Here is a 17,312-nt window from a genome sequence, read left to right as displayed (position 1 = left end):
TGTTTAGCTTAAAAGTCGAAGTGGGGGGGGGGGTGAGGAGATTGCTACTCATATCCCTGAATAGGATATTAAAATCGAAAATATTATTCCTTACCAATAATTAATAAGTAGTACAGATTAATAACTCTAGATCTTATTCCAATAATGTATAATATCTAATAATAATAATGTATCTCTGATTCCCTGTTACTTTCATTATTGAATAGGAAACGTCCTGTTTAACTTTGTTTCTTTTTTTACGTAAAAAATTACTAGCTATAAGATTTTTTCCCAAGACCTAGAATTCCAGAATTTGAATTATTATAGGTAAATTTTATGTATTTTTATACCTATATAGGTTATTATTGGTATTTTTTTTATAGGTAAAAGTTCGATCTAGAAAAGTTGAGCGAGTATTTCTAGGTCACTAAAACTTTCATATATGGATCTAAAGGTAATGTTAAGATCCTTTCTCCAGCCCTCCCCCCTTTCCACTACCTTAATCTGTCGTGAAAAAGTGTTTTGCTACGTGATTGGAACTTCGAGGAATAAAACTTAAAACCCAGCTATGGCATAGGAAAGTGGTTTTTGAAAATCCTACTTCCACACATTTCTTACTTGTAAGGCCTAAAATGTTTCTTGAAAATATGTCTAATTCTCTTGATGTTGAAAACAGTTCTTTCTTTTTTTCTAATCTGGCTAAAGTCGAGGGAACCACTTTTCTAAGTTCTACAGTCCGGAAGAAGCAGAGTCTTAGCCAGACTCAACTTATTCAAAGTTAGCAACTCGTCTGCTGAGAGCCGTTTTGCTGAAAATAACAGTTGTAGTCGAAACTGAGTTACAAGCGCTATGTTGTCTATAAAAAATCTCTTTCGAATGGTCTAATTGACATTGCTGTAAGATGTAAGCGCTGTAGCTACAGCCAGTTCGGAGATACATTAAATAAAAAAAACAAGTTTTTTTAACTGAAAGTAAGGAACGACGTTAAAACTTAAAACGAACAGAAATTATTCCGTATATGAAGGGGGCTGTCCCCTCCTCAACGCCTCGCTCTTTACGCTAAAGTTTTTTTATTGTTTAAAAAAATAGAGTTGTGAGAAAGTCAAACTTTAGCGTAAAGAGCGAGGCGTTGAGGAGGGGACAGCCCCTTCATATACGGAATAATTTCTGTTCGTTTTAAGTTTTAACGTCGTTCCTTACTTTCAGTTAAAAAAACTTGTTTTTTTTTATTTAAATTTTGAACGTTTTTGAATTAATGCAGGTTTTGATTTTGGCTCACCGTACATGAATATTTAAAACAAAATTTGCATGTTATATTTGGTTAAATGGCTTTCTCGAAACTTGTTTAATTTTATTTACGAACGTTTTTATTAGTAATAAATATACGTAACTTAGAATTAACTTATGTAACGAACTTCTATATTCATAAATTTTTAACACGTATATTATGGGGTTCGCCCCCTAGTCAATACCCTGCTATTTAAACTATAGTTAGATTTTTTTTTACAGTTCTTTAAAAATTACCTCTTAATCACAATCAGTTGATCAGTTGAAAAACTTGTTTTTTTTTTTTATTTAATTTCTGATCTTTTTCTTTTATAATGCTGGGATATCCGGCGCCCCCTTCATAGCAATGTCCCATGCCCCAAGAAAACATCCTTCAATGAAAGATACTTCCATATAACCCCCGACCCTTTCCTTCCCCCACCTACCAGAAAAAATCTCCTCTGAAAAAGTCTGTATACTTCCCAATAGCCAATACTATATGTTAACATTGGGTAAAGTTCATAACTTTCAGCCCTCCCCCTGGGGACTTTGGAAAATCAAGTCATCCTAAAAGACATTTTTATCATATTTTCGACCATGCTGTACAAAATGGCTATCTCAAAATTTTGATCGGGTGACTTTGGGAAAAAAATGAGCGTTGGAGGGGGCCTAGTTGCCCTCCATTTTTTTTTGTCACTTAAAAAGGGCGCTAGAACTTTTATTTTCAGCTCCAATGAGCCCTCCTGCGATATTATAGGACTACTGGTTTGATACGATCACCCCTGGGAAAAAAAAAACAAACAAACAAACAAACAAATAAACACGCATCCGTGATCTTTCTTCTGGCAAAAAATGCAAAATTCCACAATTTTGTAGATAGGAGCTTGAAACCTTTACAGTAGGGTTCTCTGATACGCTGAATATGATGGTGTGATTTTCATTAAGGTTCTATAACTTTTAGGGGTCTTTCCCCCTTTTTTTGAAAATCAGCCAAATTTTCTCAGGCGCGTAACTTTTGATGGGTAGCTCTAAACTTGATGAAAGTTATATATTTGAAATCAGCATTGAAATCTGATTCTTTTGATATATCTATTGGTATTAAAAACCCGTTTTCTAGAGTTTCGGTTACCATTGAGCCGGGTCGCTCCTTACTTACAGTTCGTTACCACGAACTGTTTGAAATGTCAAAATTTTCAAACTCGTTTTTCTCGGAGTTTTGGAAAAACTGATTTGGCAAAACCGCTCTCAGCAGACGAACTGTCTTCACAGGAATTTTTATGTTTTATAAGTTGGAAAGGGGTAGAATGGAGAATTTAAAAACTTTTTTCTAGGGGCTTATTCGTCTCTGATTCATTCTTGAAAATTTCATTGACCTAGTACAATTTGACCAGGCCTTATTAAGAAGCCGCTAAAGTTTTCAACTATCTATTGGACATAATATGTAACGATAGGTCTGTATCAGTGAAAAGTTCTAAAGACTTGAATCAAATGGGCCTTTCTATTGCCGATTAAATTGTAAAACTGACCAATTGATTGTAAACGTTAGGTTTTCGTTTATAATCCAATTATGAATTTGATTTTCAATTTAAGTTTTTGATCTTCATTTGCCTTTTGATGTGTCAAAATTAAAACGTAGTATCGGACAAAATTATCAAATTGGATAGTATAATTAGATGGAATGAACATGATGAAAAGGTACTTATGTACCATCTATAACACACGCGAAAAGATAAAAATATAATAGTTTAGAAACAAATTTCGGCTTTATTTTTGCACATTAGGGGGGTGGGGGTAAAGTATAGCATATATGAGATACGTAACCTAACCCAACCCAGGTACCTCAACCCCCCCCCCCCTAAACCCCAAAAACCAATAGTTTAAATATTGTAAACGCAATAAAAAATCACGGTTTCCAATCCATTTGTTTATTGAAAGAAACCCGTTTGACTAGTTTCTTATGCATCTTCCCTATATAATATGGCGTGTGTGTTACAGATAGTACATAAGTACCGATGAAAAATAAGGAAGAAAAACGACTTTTTTTTCAATACGACAGCGGAAACCAATTTGAGAAAAAGCAATTTAAAAGTGGATAAAAGTATGCACTTTGTGCTTCTTATATGCTATTCAAAACTGTAAGCATAAGGAAGTCCATTTAGCTAAGCTAAAACACAAACATGTTTCTGTTGTTTGGAAAACATTGAAACAGCTTATAACCACAGTCGAAATAAAAACAGTTCAGTTTTCTGTTGTTTTTCAGAAAAATGGAAACCTGACTAGTAAAATGGAAATAATGTCTGTGCTTGTAGAAAATGCAACACTCAATACTGCATTTGGTCCTTCTAAATACATACCATTTTTCTTATGTTAAGCCAATCCTTGTGTCATTGATATATTCGTCCTCAGAAGGCCGTCTCAACGATTGCGCAATAATCTGAGAGCTGCTATTTTAGCTTGTCATTTGTTTATGGTTGACAGGCTACTGACTTTTCTTCTTGTTGTTGTTATAAGATAGCCTTTCATAGTAGAGTTGGTTTAGTTTTTTATATCTCTAATTTTAATTGGATAAAATGGTGATCCTTCACTGTCCATCCTATCTTTGTCAGCTTAATTCCTAATGTCTGAACCGAAGCAACCTGTTTACAGGATTATCAATTGGATGATTCATTTCCACAGTTGGCTCAGAATTTAGGAGCGTAGTTCTAATGAAATGAAGGTCAGAATATTTTGCTTACATGATTTTTTTTTCTTTTTTTTTAGATTGAGAATCCCAGATTATTTTGTTCATTTCCTTTTTTGATTATTCGCTCAATTCGTGGTCGTCTCCCCTACAAACTTATTCGGGAGTGCGTAGTTTAGGGCTATTGCGAGGCGTATTTAAAGGTAGGAGGTGAAGGAGGGAATATTCCCCCTTTGATCTAAAGAGTTGATCTAAAGAACTCCTTCTAGGAACATCTGAAATGGGCTATAATTGCGTTTCTTTTTTGACGGTAAGGATAGGGAGTGTCAGAAAAATCTTCTGATAGTTTTTCATAAAGGCTGGACATTCAGGGCACCTGCGTATACTGTAATTAGCTGATGACGACCTATACTGCTATAGTGAAAAAACGTTCTGAAAGAAGTAAAGAGCGAAGTTGAAACCTAAAACGAGCAAAAATTATTGCGTCTCAGTTTATGCAACATATTTCAGCAAAACTGGTTCAAACAAATTGACTCGTGATATTTTCCTGTATTCTGAGAATTTTGTAAAACCAGCGCTTTACTGGAAAATCAAAACCGGCGTAACAAAACAGTTTAGGAGCGGAAAAGTCCTTAGGGAGCCTGGAGGTCCAAAAAGCCTAAGCAAGCTTAGTTTTGAGTAAAGGCCTAGTTTTACAAACCTCTACAAACATAGAGAAATATCGTAAATCAGTTTATTTGAACCAGTTTAGAAGACAATGTTGTATAAACTGCGAGAAAGTAATTTTTGTAGTTTTTAAGTTTCAACTTCGCTCTTTACTTCCATCAGATGTTTTAAAAATTAATTTTCGTTCGTTTTTAGGTTTTAAAAATATACACATTAAACCTTACAAAAAGATAGTTCTCTAACTCAGGTGAATAAACTGAAGAAATCGACACGAGCTTTTGTTCAATAGGGCATTAAATATAGCCTTTCTTTTACTTCCCGCCTCTCAATTTTTTGACCAAAAAGAGTCTCAATTTTGTCACGCAAAGAGCCCAATGGGTATATTATCCTTGGTATCTTTTGAGGAATTGCAGGTACAAATTCAATTATTCATTAAATATTGTCCTTTAAGAAACAAGTATAGATTTTAGAAAACCAAAGGTTTATAATTTGCGGAATTGGTATTACTGTTATTGCAATTTTTCAGCAGCAATGCTGCAGAGAATTTGGAACTTTTCATAAGAAAGTATACCTACGTTAATTTGCGTCTTAGATTCCAAGGAGCACTGATCTTTAAAATAATTGGAATTATCACTTCCTACTGGGATTCAAGGGCGGATCTAGGAGTTTTTTTGGGAGGGGGGGGGTTACTAATTTTTGACTTTTTCGTGGGGGGGGTTTACTAATTTTGACTCAGTTTTCGACTAATTATACTGATTTTTACCTAGGTTTTACTAATTTTCGACTTATTTTCGACTCGGTCAAAAATTTCGGGGGGGGGGGTTCAAACCAGGTAACCCCCCCCCCTGGATACGGCCTTGCTGGGATTATTTAAAGTTTAGGCATTATTTTACACCTGTCAATTTGTGATAAAGGTCAATCATTTTGTTGTAGTTTTTATACAAGGAATGCTCAGAAAACCAGTTTATGACGACATCTTAGGAAATGAGATAAACGGAGTCACTGAAATATACATTATACCCCAGAGAAGCAGCTTTCCAGAATATACGTATATTATATTATCTTATGTGCGAAGATGCAGTTTTTGTCAGGAATTACGTTTTATTTCAACATAAACATTTGCCACTTTAACAGGTCCTAGATATGACAATTTTCTTTCAAATGAGCCCTCTCCTAACATTCTAGACCACTGGCTCGGTACAATCATCCCTAGGAGGGAAAATGAAAAAAAAACCTGCTTCTCATCCGAAAGAGTGGTTTTCCTTCTTAATCTAGATATGGAGCTGTAATTCTCCTAATTAGTGTATTCGACCATAGTAATTCCAATGGTGCAGTTTTTGTTTCGATTCGACACCATTTTGAGAGGTTCAGGTTCTTTGGAAATTCCCGTAAATTTGTTTTTGTAATAATCCTGGATTATTAAGACTCGGGAAATAATAGTTACCATTCGTGAATCAGCTTAAAATGGCGATTTTTTCTCACTTGACGGTTTTTTTTTCCAAAACGACTTCCTAAACTTCCCGTTACTATGGGCAGTGGTTTGCTCTTTACGGTTGCCGTCATAGCCGTAACCATTATGCATGATTGTCTGATTGGGGATGGAGGATGAGGACCATGGGTGCTCTCGAAGTACTGCTTGAGTGGCTTGATTTGAAAGGATTCTATAGCAGCTTTTAATATTTACTATTATAATATTGGGGTCGGATAAGATTCAAAAGGATAACCTCAAGCACTCTTGGGAAAATATGAACCAGATGTCGATGCTGACGGGGCCTATCTTAATAATAAATTTAAAAAATCTAATGAAAGTAAAGAGTGAAGTTGAAACTTAAAACGCACAGAAATTACTATTTCTCGGTTTATGCGACATAATTTTGAAAAATTGTTTCAAACCACCTGGCTCGTGATATTCCCCTATATTTGTTGAATTCTGAAAAACTAGCGCTACAATAACTATAGTCTATGGTAAGTTGAATAGTTAGTATTCCTTTATCAGCTACAGATGAATTTTATTTATCTATTTAGCGTTGAGTATACTATGAAGAAGATAACTACAAAAATTGTTGCCACAAACTGCTTTTGACAAAGTTTGATACAAAACTGGTTTTCAACTGAAGCACCATCATTTTTTCATTTTTTACTCCAGTAGTTGAGCGGTGTAATGCTAAACGTTAAATTTTGGAAATCTGAGTTTAGTTACTTATGCATTATATGGTACCCACGAAAGAAGTCAAGTTTGGTTAATCATAAGGAAATAAAATAGGATGAATATATAATCGTTTAGAAACAAATTTGGGCTATATATTTGCACATTAGGGGGTTGGGTGGGGGGTAAAGCATAGATATATTAAATACGTAACCTAACCTAGGTACCTTCCCCCCTCCTAACCCCAAGAAATAACAGTTTAAATATTGTAAACGCAATAACAGATCACGCTTTGCGAACCATTTATCTAGCACAAATACCCGTTTGTCTTGTTTCCTGTCTGATTTCCTTATACAATACATAGCGATGGGTACCGCATAATGCATAAGTACCGTAGTTTATATTTGCTAAGCTGTAATGTTGACTCTTATACAATGTTTGGCATGATTTCTTAATCCCATTCAGGTCAGAGGAGTAACAAAATACCTATGTTTATGGTGAATTTAGGTTTTACGTCCGTTTTCCTCTAATTGCGAATTTTTTTTCCTTGGGAAAACGAAGTAAACAATGCATGGTAAGAGCATGTTGAAATCTGTAAAATGTGGAAAACTTGTTTTGGCTGAGTAGCATTCCGGTAAAGATTAAATGCCATTCTTCGGATGGTAATTTCTTCATATAGGTTTTGTGAATGGAGACACTTAGTAGGTTTGGGTTATGGTAAAGGTTATAAAACAAACATAAATACAAAATAAAATTTTTATTCGTTTCATATTTTGCTGGTTTATTTTTATATTTTTAAAACCATTGTATTACCTAAAACCAATATCAAAATAAATGCAAATGGGTTAAATGTGCAGTTGGGCAGCTCTTCTTAACATTATAATAGAAAAAGCATGGTACTTGTTAAGAATACGATAAACACGCGAGAATTCTTTTGTGAAAATCAGATAGGCATTACCCGGTTCTTATATGAGACGCTTTATAAACAAGGGTTTCTCGCTCCGGGAACTATATTTAAACTTCAGTTTTTTGGGGTTTAGAGGGAATAAAAGGTACCTAGGTTTGGTTAGGTTAGATTACGTATTTAATATATGCTATGTTTCCCCCCCCGCCTAATGTGCAAATATAAAGCCGAAATTTGTTTTTGAACTATTATATTTTTATCCTATTTTGTTTTATTTCATTAGCATTAACGAAACTTCATTTCTCGTATGTTTATCGGATTCTTAACAAGTACCAAAGGCGTAATACCATTTACTCCATAATATATTACTCCATAATACGCAGATAATTATACCTCACACATTAGGCATGCAGACCCGCTAAAATATACCCCCCCCCTAATGTGCAAATATATAACCCAAATTTGATTCTAAAGTACTATATTTTTATCTTACTTTGGTATATTTCATTAGGATTGAGCGTCAGAGAAACATGAAAAATATTAGGTAGGGGGTATATTATACAAGTACCCAATTAATTTATTACTTTATAATATGCAATATTGTTATATTAATCAGATTATCATATTTCCTTCCCTTGCTATCTGCATTTTAAATCACTCCAAATAATATTTTTATCCAATATTTCAATCAATCATAGGTGAAACTGGTCTGCATTTAGACAAGATTGTCAGACACCCGTTTTGACTGAGAGAACATGACATTACGAGATCCAAAACAGTGGAGAAATGTAATATTTGGGTACCTCTATTAGGAGGGTATATTGTCAGAGCAAATCTAATGGTACTACTCTTTTTGTTTTATAATGTTTCCTTCAGTAGAGCCGTCCAACTGCACATTTACCCATCCGGTTTTAAAAAGGTGATTACCCACTCCATATGCCTTAGATATGATCCCGATGAAAATAGTGTCTATAACATGTGACTATAGTTGACCGCCCATTTCGAAAGTTCCTGATAGTCCTTAACAGCATAATGAGGCTTTTGTTTTAGACCTCTTCCGTTTAAGTGAAACAAGAAATTTAAGAGAGGTAGGTCTACACAGTAAGTGATTTATGCACTACTTTTGGTTTAATGCTTTGCACTCGGCAACAATTAGTAGACTGGTTGTCAAGTAGTATCTGTATAGCAAATTGATTCATGCATTTATTTTGTGACAATTAAAACATAATGACAAAGTTAAAGGTCATATTAAAACTTGGTCATTTTTACTTAGTCAGTGAGCTTTCCAGTGACTCGTATTCGTTAAAATTTTGAATTCAGGGTTATTGTAACTAATTAAATAATATATAAAGAAATTCGTTTTCTCCTGAATATTTTAAGTATCTTATATTTTTATGCTATTTGAAAAAGGGTTCAGGTTTGCCATATATTGCTGATTCCTAGAGTAGAAGTTGAACTATTGGTCATTTATTTTTATGTCCAATTTTGTTAAAAACTTGATTTTAAATAACCTTATGAATAACGTGACATTGCAGGGATCTTCTGAGACGCTTCAAATTTTATATTTTCATTGTTCAAATTAAGGGGCGAAGGAAAATATTAAGGGGTCTTCATTTTTTTTCTCATGGGTCATCTTATCAAGCCAAGGGTTCCAGAAGGTCGGGAGAGGGTTCACTCAAATAGAATCAAAGGTTTTAGCGTGACCAAAGTGATCAAAAGGATTAGAGGACCCCTACCACTTTTCTTTGTCCCCTAAACACATCCGATTAAAATTTTGAGAGACATTTGATTCAGCATAGTTGAAAGGTCCAATAACTATGCCTTTGGGGATCACATGACCCCTCATAGTCCCTAGAGAACAGGCTGTAAGTTATACGATTTGCCCATTGTTCATATATAGTATTTGTTATTGGGAAATATACGGATTTTTTTTTGGGGGGGGGGGGGTGTTGCAGGGGAGGGTTTTCTGTGTGTAAGAAAGTTTCGAAGGGGAATTTTTTACACAGGTAGTTGCAGGGAGGGAGTTTCCTGTCATGATTTGAAAAACAGTCAGAAATTAAATTAAAAAAAAGTTTTTTTCAGCCGAAAGTAAGAAGTAACATTACAATTTAAAATGAAAAAATATTCCATGTATGAGGGGTGCTGCCCCTTCCTCGACCGTCACTCTTTAGGCTAAAATTTGCCTTTTTGACACAGCTTTTAAAGAAAGACTGCTCAAACACAAGGTCCATTGAATTTGAATAGGAAGTGTTCCTAAAGACCTTTTGCTTTGCTCGTCAAATTAAAACCCTCCATCTTTACGTTAAAATCGCAAACTCTCCTTCCTTGTCAAGCAGCTATTCTTAAAGTAAAGACATATACCGAGAAAAAACTTAGTGCACAATCCCTTACTCGGGTAGGCTATATCTCAGATTTCAACATTGTGGTCTGCAGCATTTTGTATCATCTAGTTTTATTATGACGTTTATATCTAATCCTTGATGGCATATCTCAAAAGTTAGCTATTAGACTATCATCTTCTTACTTGTCCTGACTGACTCCGCTTTTTCATTGGCCAGCTTCCGGTTGTCCCACAGCTGGAAAGTCGTACACATTTTATGAAAGGGTATATAGTACCTTCATAAAAAGCAGATGTTGCCTGCTTTTTAATGGCCGAACATTACCATCATTCTTAACAATAAATTGAAAAATCCGTGAAATAAATTATTACTAATACGGAGAAATCACTTCGCGATTGTCTCGCCTCGGCTTTAGAATAAATTACGGTTGTCTTAGAGGACTTATTCCAATTATTTTTCTGGCAACTCATGCATTTTTTTTAGAAAATTTTTCCATGTTTTTGAAAGAAGTTGACTGAACTGGTTTGTTATCCAAGTTGTGATGGACCTTATTTCAAGTAGACCAGTTTTCAAAACTATACCAACATAAAATTAAGCACACATGTGCATAATTTTTTTCTTAAATGTTAAAAAAAAACAAATATTTTAGAAAAGTTGAACACCAGGAGGATCAAAAAAGCCTTTGCACACTTTTATGCATTCTAATAATGCACGTACTAAGTATATATTTTGAAAAAAAGTGATAATTTGAATAAGAACTGCCTAGAAATTGGGAATAATTTTGTTTGTTTTTTCAGGGGGGGGGGGTCAGATCCCAAGGCCCTCCACCCTGCGAACGTTCCTGGTTAAAATAATGTTTATAGACATAATCATACAGTTTGAATAAAATCATGACTTCCCTGAGAGAACTGGAATAGGAATGTTCAATCTGAAAAAGTCATGAAAAGCATTTTCAAAAGTACCAGCCATTAGTTGGGTTTGAACCGACGACATCATGGTTGCAGCGATAGATGCAATCTAGTAAAGAGCGAACCATGGTCTGTAGTAACTGAAAGTTTAAAAACAAGTTTCGAAAAATAATTGTCTAGTGAGAAAACAAAATGCCATCCATTAATCTTAATGGTAACAATTTATTGAGAAAACAAATTTGAGCTATGGAGCGAAAGACCTATTAGGGGAGCGAAAGACCGATGGAAGACTATTAAAACCTTATGTACATATCTTGCGTAATCTGCGAAGCAATAATTTTTGTTTGTTTTAAGTTTCGACTTTGCTCTTAACTTCCGTACAAAAACTTTTGTTTTTTAAAAATTTATTTAGTATATAGAAATTTTCAAAATTACTCTCTCCTCTGGGACTCCTCTGGGAAACATGAAGACATTTAAAGATAAATGTCAAAAGAGCAAAGTCAGAAATACGCCCACTTAAATCCTGGCATAGACAAAACTCGTGGTAGTACTTGTCCTCCCCCCCCCGAGAATTTTTTTTTGGTTTTACGTTTACTCCAGGACTAATTGAAATTTCTTGAATTTTATTAGTTACCCCTTAACTTCACATAAATTCTGCACAATTCGTGTGTTATTTGCCATTTAGTGGACCCCCCCTCTCCATATTCTTATGTGAATCGTTTGACAAGAGAGCTTTCATATTGTTGATTGTTTTATTTATCACTGGAACTAAAGAAGATTGCAGAGTGCAAGATATGAAGAATTTATTCTTTGACTTCCCAAGCTTGGCAGAGACAGATTGTTTTTTAATTAATGTCACTTGTATTCTGTAGGCTGAGATTTTGAATTACTGTGAAGTTTCGTCGGCTGTAGAGCAAGAATAAGAACAAGGATATCTATCAGTTTACAAGACATTCAGTTTTTCGCTTTGAGTTAGTTTTCTTTTCCTATTCTGGCTCAACTATTTCAGTCATTTGTTAGAGGTATAGAATTCCTGTTATTACAAGTAATATTGTCTATCAAAAGATTGGAGTTCTAACAGATGAATTGACAATTTTTTTCCAGATTGGGAGGCCCGCATGGACAGCCACGGCCGGACTTTTTATATTGATCATAAACACAAAACGACATCATGGAATAGACCTTCCCCGTCTACCTCAACATCAGAGCCGACCTCCTCTGTGTCCCCGCGGTCGGATGCTATAAGGAAACAACTGGACAGGAGGTATAGCTTTCTTCTTTTGTTTACTAGTTTTCCTATTTTGTTCTAGAAGTAATTTAGGGTATTAACATCCTTCAGAATATTCAGTGCTAAAATTCAATCGAATTGTTGTTTATTTATGTTCCTTAGACTTTTTAAACCTGTCTTAGTTTAATCGTTGTTTAATTTTTGTTGAATGATACTTATTTGAAGTGGATGCCAGGGAACACGTCTCGTAATGTCTAGGAAATCAGAGGATTTTTCAAGGGGATGTAGGGGTGGGTGTTATTTGATAAGTTTATGTTTTTCCGGATTGTGTGATAAATAGTGATTAGCGTTTGAACTAAAATACAAGTTTCTTTTTAATTTAGAATTAGTTGCTTTTGATTTTCTTTTAATTTTAATGTAGAAAAAAATTGTTGCTAGATCTGCTATTATTATTTCATTTTCGTTTATCGGTTAAAAAAATATAAATTATTGCTATGTTTTATAAATTATTCTACTATACTGCATTGCTATTCTGTACTCTTACCAATACCCAGGATTGTTTTAACCAAGGGGCATCGCAATGTTTTTGTAATAGTTGTCCTGAAGATTGCTACTTAAAAAAAAAAAAAGAAGTTATAATGGCAAGGGACTTTTTGAGCCTGTGAGACGCTTCTGTTTTACAACTCTGCCTCCTGGATCTTCAGGGTCGTCTTTTCTGGTCCCTCACCTGCATCCTGTTCTCAATTTACTCTTCCAGACCTGACACTAGACCACCAATGCCTTGGAGACACCCTCCGCCCTTATTTCTGGCTTCTTTGATTGAGCTTGATAAAACATGTTAATTATTTAAATAACAAAAATTAACAAAAATGGACATAAAAAAAATTTGTATGCGTTTTTTGAGTTTTTTTTATATACCCCCCCTAGAAAAAAATTTAGTACCCCCCCCCCCCCCCCCCGAACAAAAATCCCGCATGCGCTTCTGTGATTAATCATCTGTCAACTATGGCACCTGAAGGGTAGCAAGGATCCCATTACATGGGGGGGGGGCTATGCAAAAAGTTCTCTGATTATAAACAAAAATTACATGTTCGTACAGTTTTGTATTCTTGTTTTCTAATGTGATGGGGGGGTCTAAATACTGTTGGGTTGAAGTCAACTTATTTAGATGGATAGCCCAAGGCCAGTAATGGGGGATGCTTTATCACCACGCTCAATTTAAAGGCCCTGTCGGCACAGCAGAGAATTTGTGCGTTTTGCTAAAATTCAAGTCAACCCGATTGAGGTGGTAAATATCATCGGTATTATCATCGACAAATATCATCTTAATAGGAAATGCCTATCAAGGAGGCACACTTTTGCCTCTATAAAGAGGCGACCCACCACAATGTTAAGCGATTTCAGGTCCTAGAGGTCGCAGAGAGACGGCGGTGATCGCATTTTGTAGCCCAAACTCAAACTAAGAAACCTGCATAATTTCATCCTCCTCCGACTTTATCTTCATGGGGTAAACTGGGCCGGAAGTTTCGACCCTCCCACCACAACCCCCCTTTAACGTTGTCCGATTGGGCTGAAATTTAGAGGTTAAGCTTTCCTAGGGCCCGGGAGCTTATCCTCGAAATTTCAGCTCAATACGATCACTCCTCCTGTTTTCAAAAAAACAAATATAGCCACTTAAAATTCATTTCTCTTCTTTTTTTGTTATCCACGCCTACAGGCCACAGTTGGCAACTGATCCGGGTGAATGAGGACTCATTCGAAGCAGAATTCGACCTGTTAGGGCCTTTTGATATTTTCAGACCGAAAAAATTATCCCCCGAATTTACATTTACGAAAAACCTCGTTTTCCTATAATAGCCCATGTTAATTTTTCCACCACAAACCCCCTTTAACGCTGTCTGATCCGACTTAAATTTAGAGGATAAGCTTTCCTGGGGCCCGGGAGCTTATCCTCAAAAATTCAGCTCAATCTGATTACTCTTTCCCTGTTTCGCAAAAACCAAATATCAAGTTTTGTGTGGATTTGCTTGCGTTAAAAATAGATTCCCCTTACTAAAAAACAATTACAATTGTGTCTCTTTAGTGCAGCGGTCGAGACTCCTGACTGTCAGGTGGAAAACCCGGGTTCGATTCACCGTCAGAGGAAATTTTTTATATACTGAATTTAAAGTTTAAAAAAGAAACTGAGTTTCTTTTTTAAATTATTTGAAAAAAATTACGTTTTCTAAAGGGTTAAAGAGGCTGAGTTACAAGGTCGACCCTTAAAACGTACAGGGATTAAGAGGCACAGTTGGGGGGCTGTTAAAGAGGCTGAGTCACAAGTTCGAACCTTAAAACGTACTGGGATTAGGAGGCACCCTGTACGACGTGATTTGAGTATTCAGGAATTAAAAGCCTTAACACAAGAATGTTCAAGAGGGGGGGGTTTGGGGGGCGGCAGCCGTACAGGGATTAAAACGTACAGGGATTAGGAGGCACAGCTTTCGCAGCCTTTAAATAAAAAAAAGTTTTTTAAACTGAAAGTAAGGAGCGACATTAAATCTTAAAACGAACAGAAATTATTCCGTATATGAAAGAGGCTGTGCCCTCCTCAACGCCTCGCTCTATATGCTAAAGTTTTTATTGTTTAAAAAAAGAGTTGTGAGAAAGTCAAACTTTAGTGTAAAGAGCGAGGCGTTGAGGAGGGCACAGCCCCTTTCATATACGGAATAATTTCTGTTCGTTTTAAGATTTAATGTCGCTCCTTACTTTCAGTTTAAAAAAACTTTTTTTTTTATTTAAAGGCTGCGAAAGCTGTGGCTCCTAATCCCTGTACGTTTTAAGGTTCGACCTTGTAACTCAGCCTCTTTAACTCTTTAGAAAACGTAGTTTTTTTCAAATAATAAATATAAAGAGAACCAAACGTGTGGGGATTTATGTGATTCGATTTCCTATCCTGGAGTTGCGGGGGCTGATGATCTGTAGCTTTAACAGACTATATGTGCCTGTAATTCAATTTCGTTCTTGTCAACTTAAGAGATTAAATGGAAGTCCGAATATTCTCCATCTCCGAAATCGATTGATAGTTCTCATGGAAACAGCGATGAAATAAATCACGCCAGGATCTGCATGTCCTGGTTTGACCTTTGTTTCCTGGTTTGAACGAGTTTTTGTAGAGGTTTCGATTCATCTAATGCACTTCGTGGCTAGTACAGCAATATTTCATGAACAGCTCTCAAGAAAAGAAAGAACTAGCATTAAAAAGAAAAAAAGAAGAAAAATACACTTCATAAAAAAACGGAAGTAAAAACGGACACAACCAACTCTCGAAAAAAATAAAGCTGACAACGAAGACCACCAACTCTAACACAGGCGTTATTGCCCAAGCAAAATGTTTAACTCATGAAGGTGTTTTTTCTGGTTATGATTTTTATTTGCTCTTCTATTCACCTATACCTATTCTATTCTTCTATTCCTGCACATCGGGAGGGCCGGATAAAAGGTGATTGGAGCGATTAGGCCCAATCGGGCCCCGCATTTGAAAGGCTTCCGTTGTAAAAAAAAAAAACATTTTTAAATTTAAAGCAGATTGTTTTTGACGATAAGGGATAAATTACGAGTTATTCAAATAATTAAAAATAGTTTGCTTTTAGTTTGCATTGCTGGATGAGATTTATGAATGTGTTTATTTTTATAATAACGTATACTTTAGAATATAGAAAACTGATATCCGTAAAAGTTCATGTCAAATTTATTGAATTTAATCGGGATAGTCCTATATTAGAAATATTTTGTACTATGTACGTGAACTAATTTATTACGTACGTAAACTACTATGCAGGTATTTTTATTCAAATATCTAATATATAGAGATGACCCCGTAAAAAAGTTCAATCCCCCCCCCCATTTATTCAATCCAGTCTGTATATGGGTCAGCGATATTATGTTTTCGTATAAGCTTTGTGTTTCTAGCCCTGAGTAGGTGTCGGCGTAGACTCAAGGCCGTATCCAGAGGGGGAGGGGGCTAGAGAGTTTGACCCCCCCCCCCTGAAATGTTGTCCTACTTGGAAAAACGTAATAAAAATGTGTATAATTTTTGATGCGTTTTTTCAAGTTTTTTTTGTAACTCCCCGAAAAAACTTCTGTACCCCCCCCCCCCCCCCGAAAAAATCTTGGATACGGCACTGCAGTAGCTGCTTTGCGGACAGAAAAAAAAGATCGAGTTCTATCTTGTCTGTTAAAATCAGAAATTTTCAAAAAGGTGAACAGTACAGAAGATGGGAGATTGCAAATGAGCTATTCAGTTCGGGTTAGTGCTGTTGTATTGAAACGAAGCTTGTTTTTTAATTACTTTAGGACATACGGCGCATTTGCGGCATTGAATATACTCGATCAACAGCTGACGTGTTTGCTTGAGGGAGATAACAATTGGGAGCCCGTGGTAAATTATGTGATCTGTGATATTTACTGACAAATTTCTAAGGGATATTTAGGGTTGTTGCAGCTACTCTTTTCAACTGAACAACATTTGAGCCCAATTTTGAATGCCCTTGCGTCAACGCAATTTCATCGCGCCAACGAATATATCTGAAAGTCTATTTAAGTATCGACTAACATTCGAAATGTTATCGGCAGAGTAAATTAAAGATAGATTTTTGCCGAACAACACACATGATGGTGGGCATTGGGCTAACACTGTAGTACAATTTTGACAAATTAATTAAACTCTGCTATGCGGAACAACTTTTTTTGAAGTTTTCTCATATTTCAGGTTCTATCATTTTTTTTTTTTTTTTTTTTTTTTGTTATTGCAGCATAAACAAACATTAGCTTGGAATTTCAATCTAGTTTCTGTTTCTTAGAAGGAAAGGTTTTCATTTAACAGGGACATTTTCATTTAACAGGGATTTTTTTTATTATTTACCTTGCAAATGTTCACCTTTCTACTACAATGCTTTTTAAGGGTAAGTTGGGGAATTTAGGAGTTAAGTAATAACTCCTCCTAATTGTGTTAACGGTCGTTTGTTTTCTAAGTTTTCAGGTCGTGGAAACTTGGGTGATTTCGACATCCTTCCGGGACATCGTAGATAAGATTTCTAAATATGGGATCCAAGAACGTATTCGAAATTTTTGTTTGGGGTGTGGTATTTTTTTTGGGGGGAAGGTATAAAAAACTTTAAAAACCGCATCAAAAATTTCTTTATATTCATTTTTGTA

At 35.5% G+C, this 17,312-nt stretch overlaps 1 protein-coding gene across 1 annotated transcript in view; it reads left to right on the top strand.

Moving 5' to 3' along the window:
* The window catches only part of LOC148951321 (E3 ubiquitin-protein ligase HECW1-like), a 186,453-nt gene that overhangs the window by 20,421 nt on the left and 148,720 nt on the right, over positions 1-17,312 (top strand). Inside the window, exon 3 of the mRNA XM_089090804.1 lies at positions 11,993-12,152. Coding sequence (XP_088946930.1) covers positions 11,993-12,152 — 160 coding nt within the window. The remainder of the gene's footprint in view (positions 1-11,992; positions 12,153-17,312) is intronic.

This window comes from Artemia sp. Qi Xiang Cuo, chromosome 6 (assembly GCF_049724085.1).
Source record: "Artemia sp. Qi Xiang Cuo chromosome 6, ASM4972408v1, whole genome shotgun sequence".
Lineage (NCBI taxonomy): Eukaryota > Metazoa > Arthropoda > Branchiopoda > Anostraca > Artemiidae > Artemia > Artemia sp. Qi Xiang Cuo.
The sequence above is the reverse complement of the archived record's forward strand: the minus strand, read 5'-3'. Positions and strand labels throughout refer to the sequence as shown.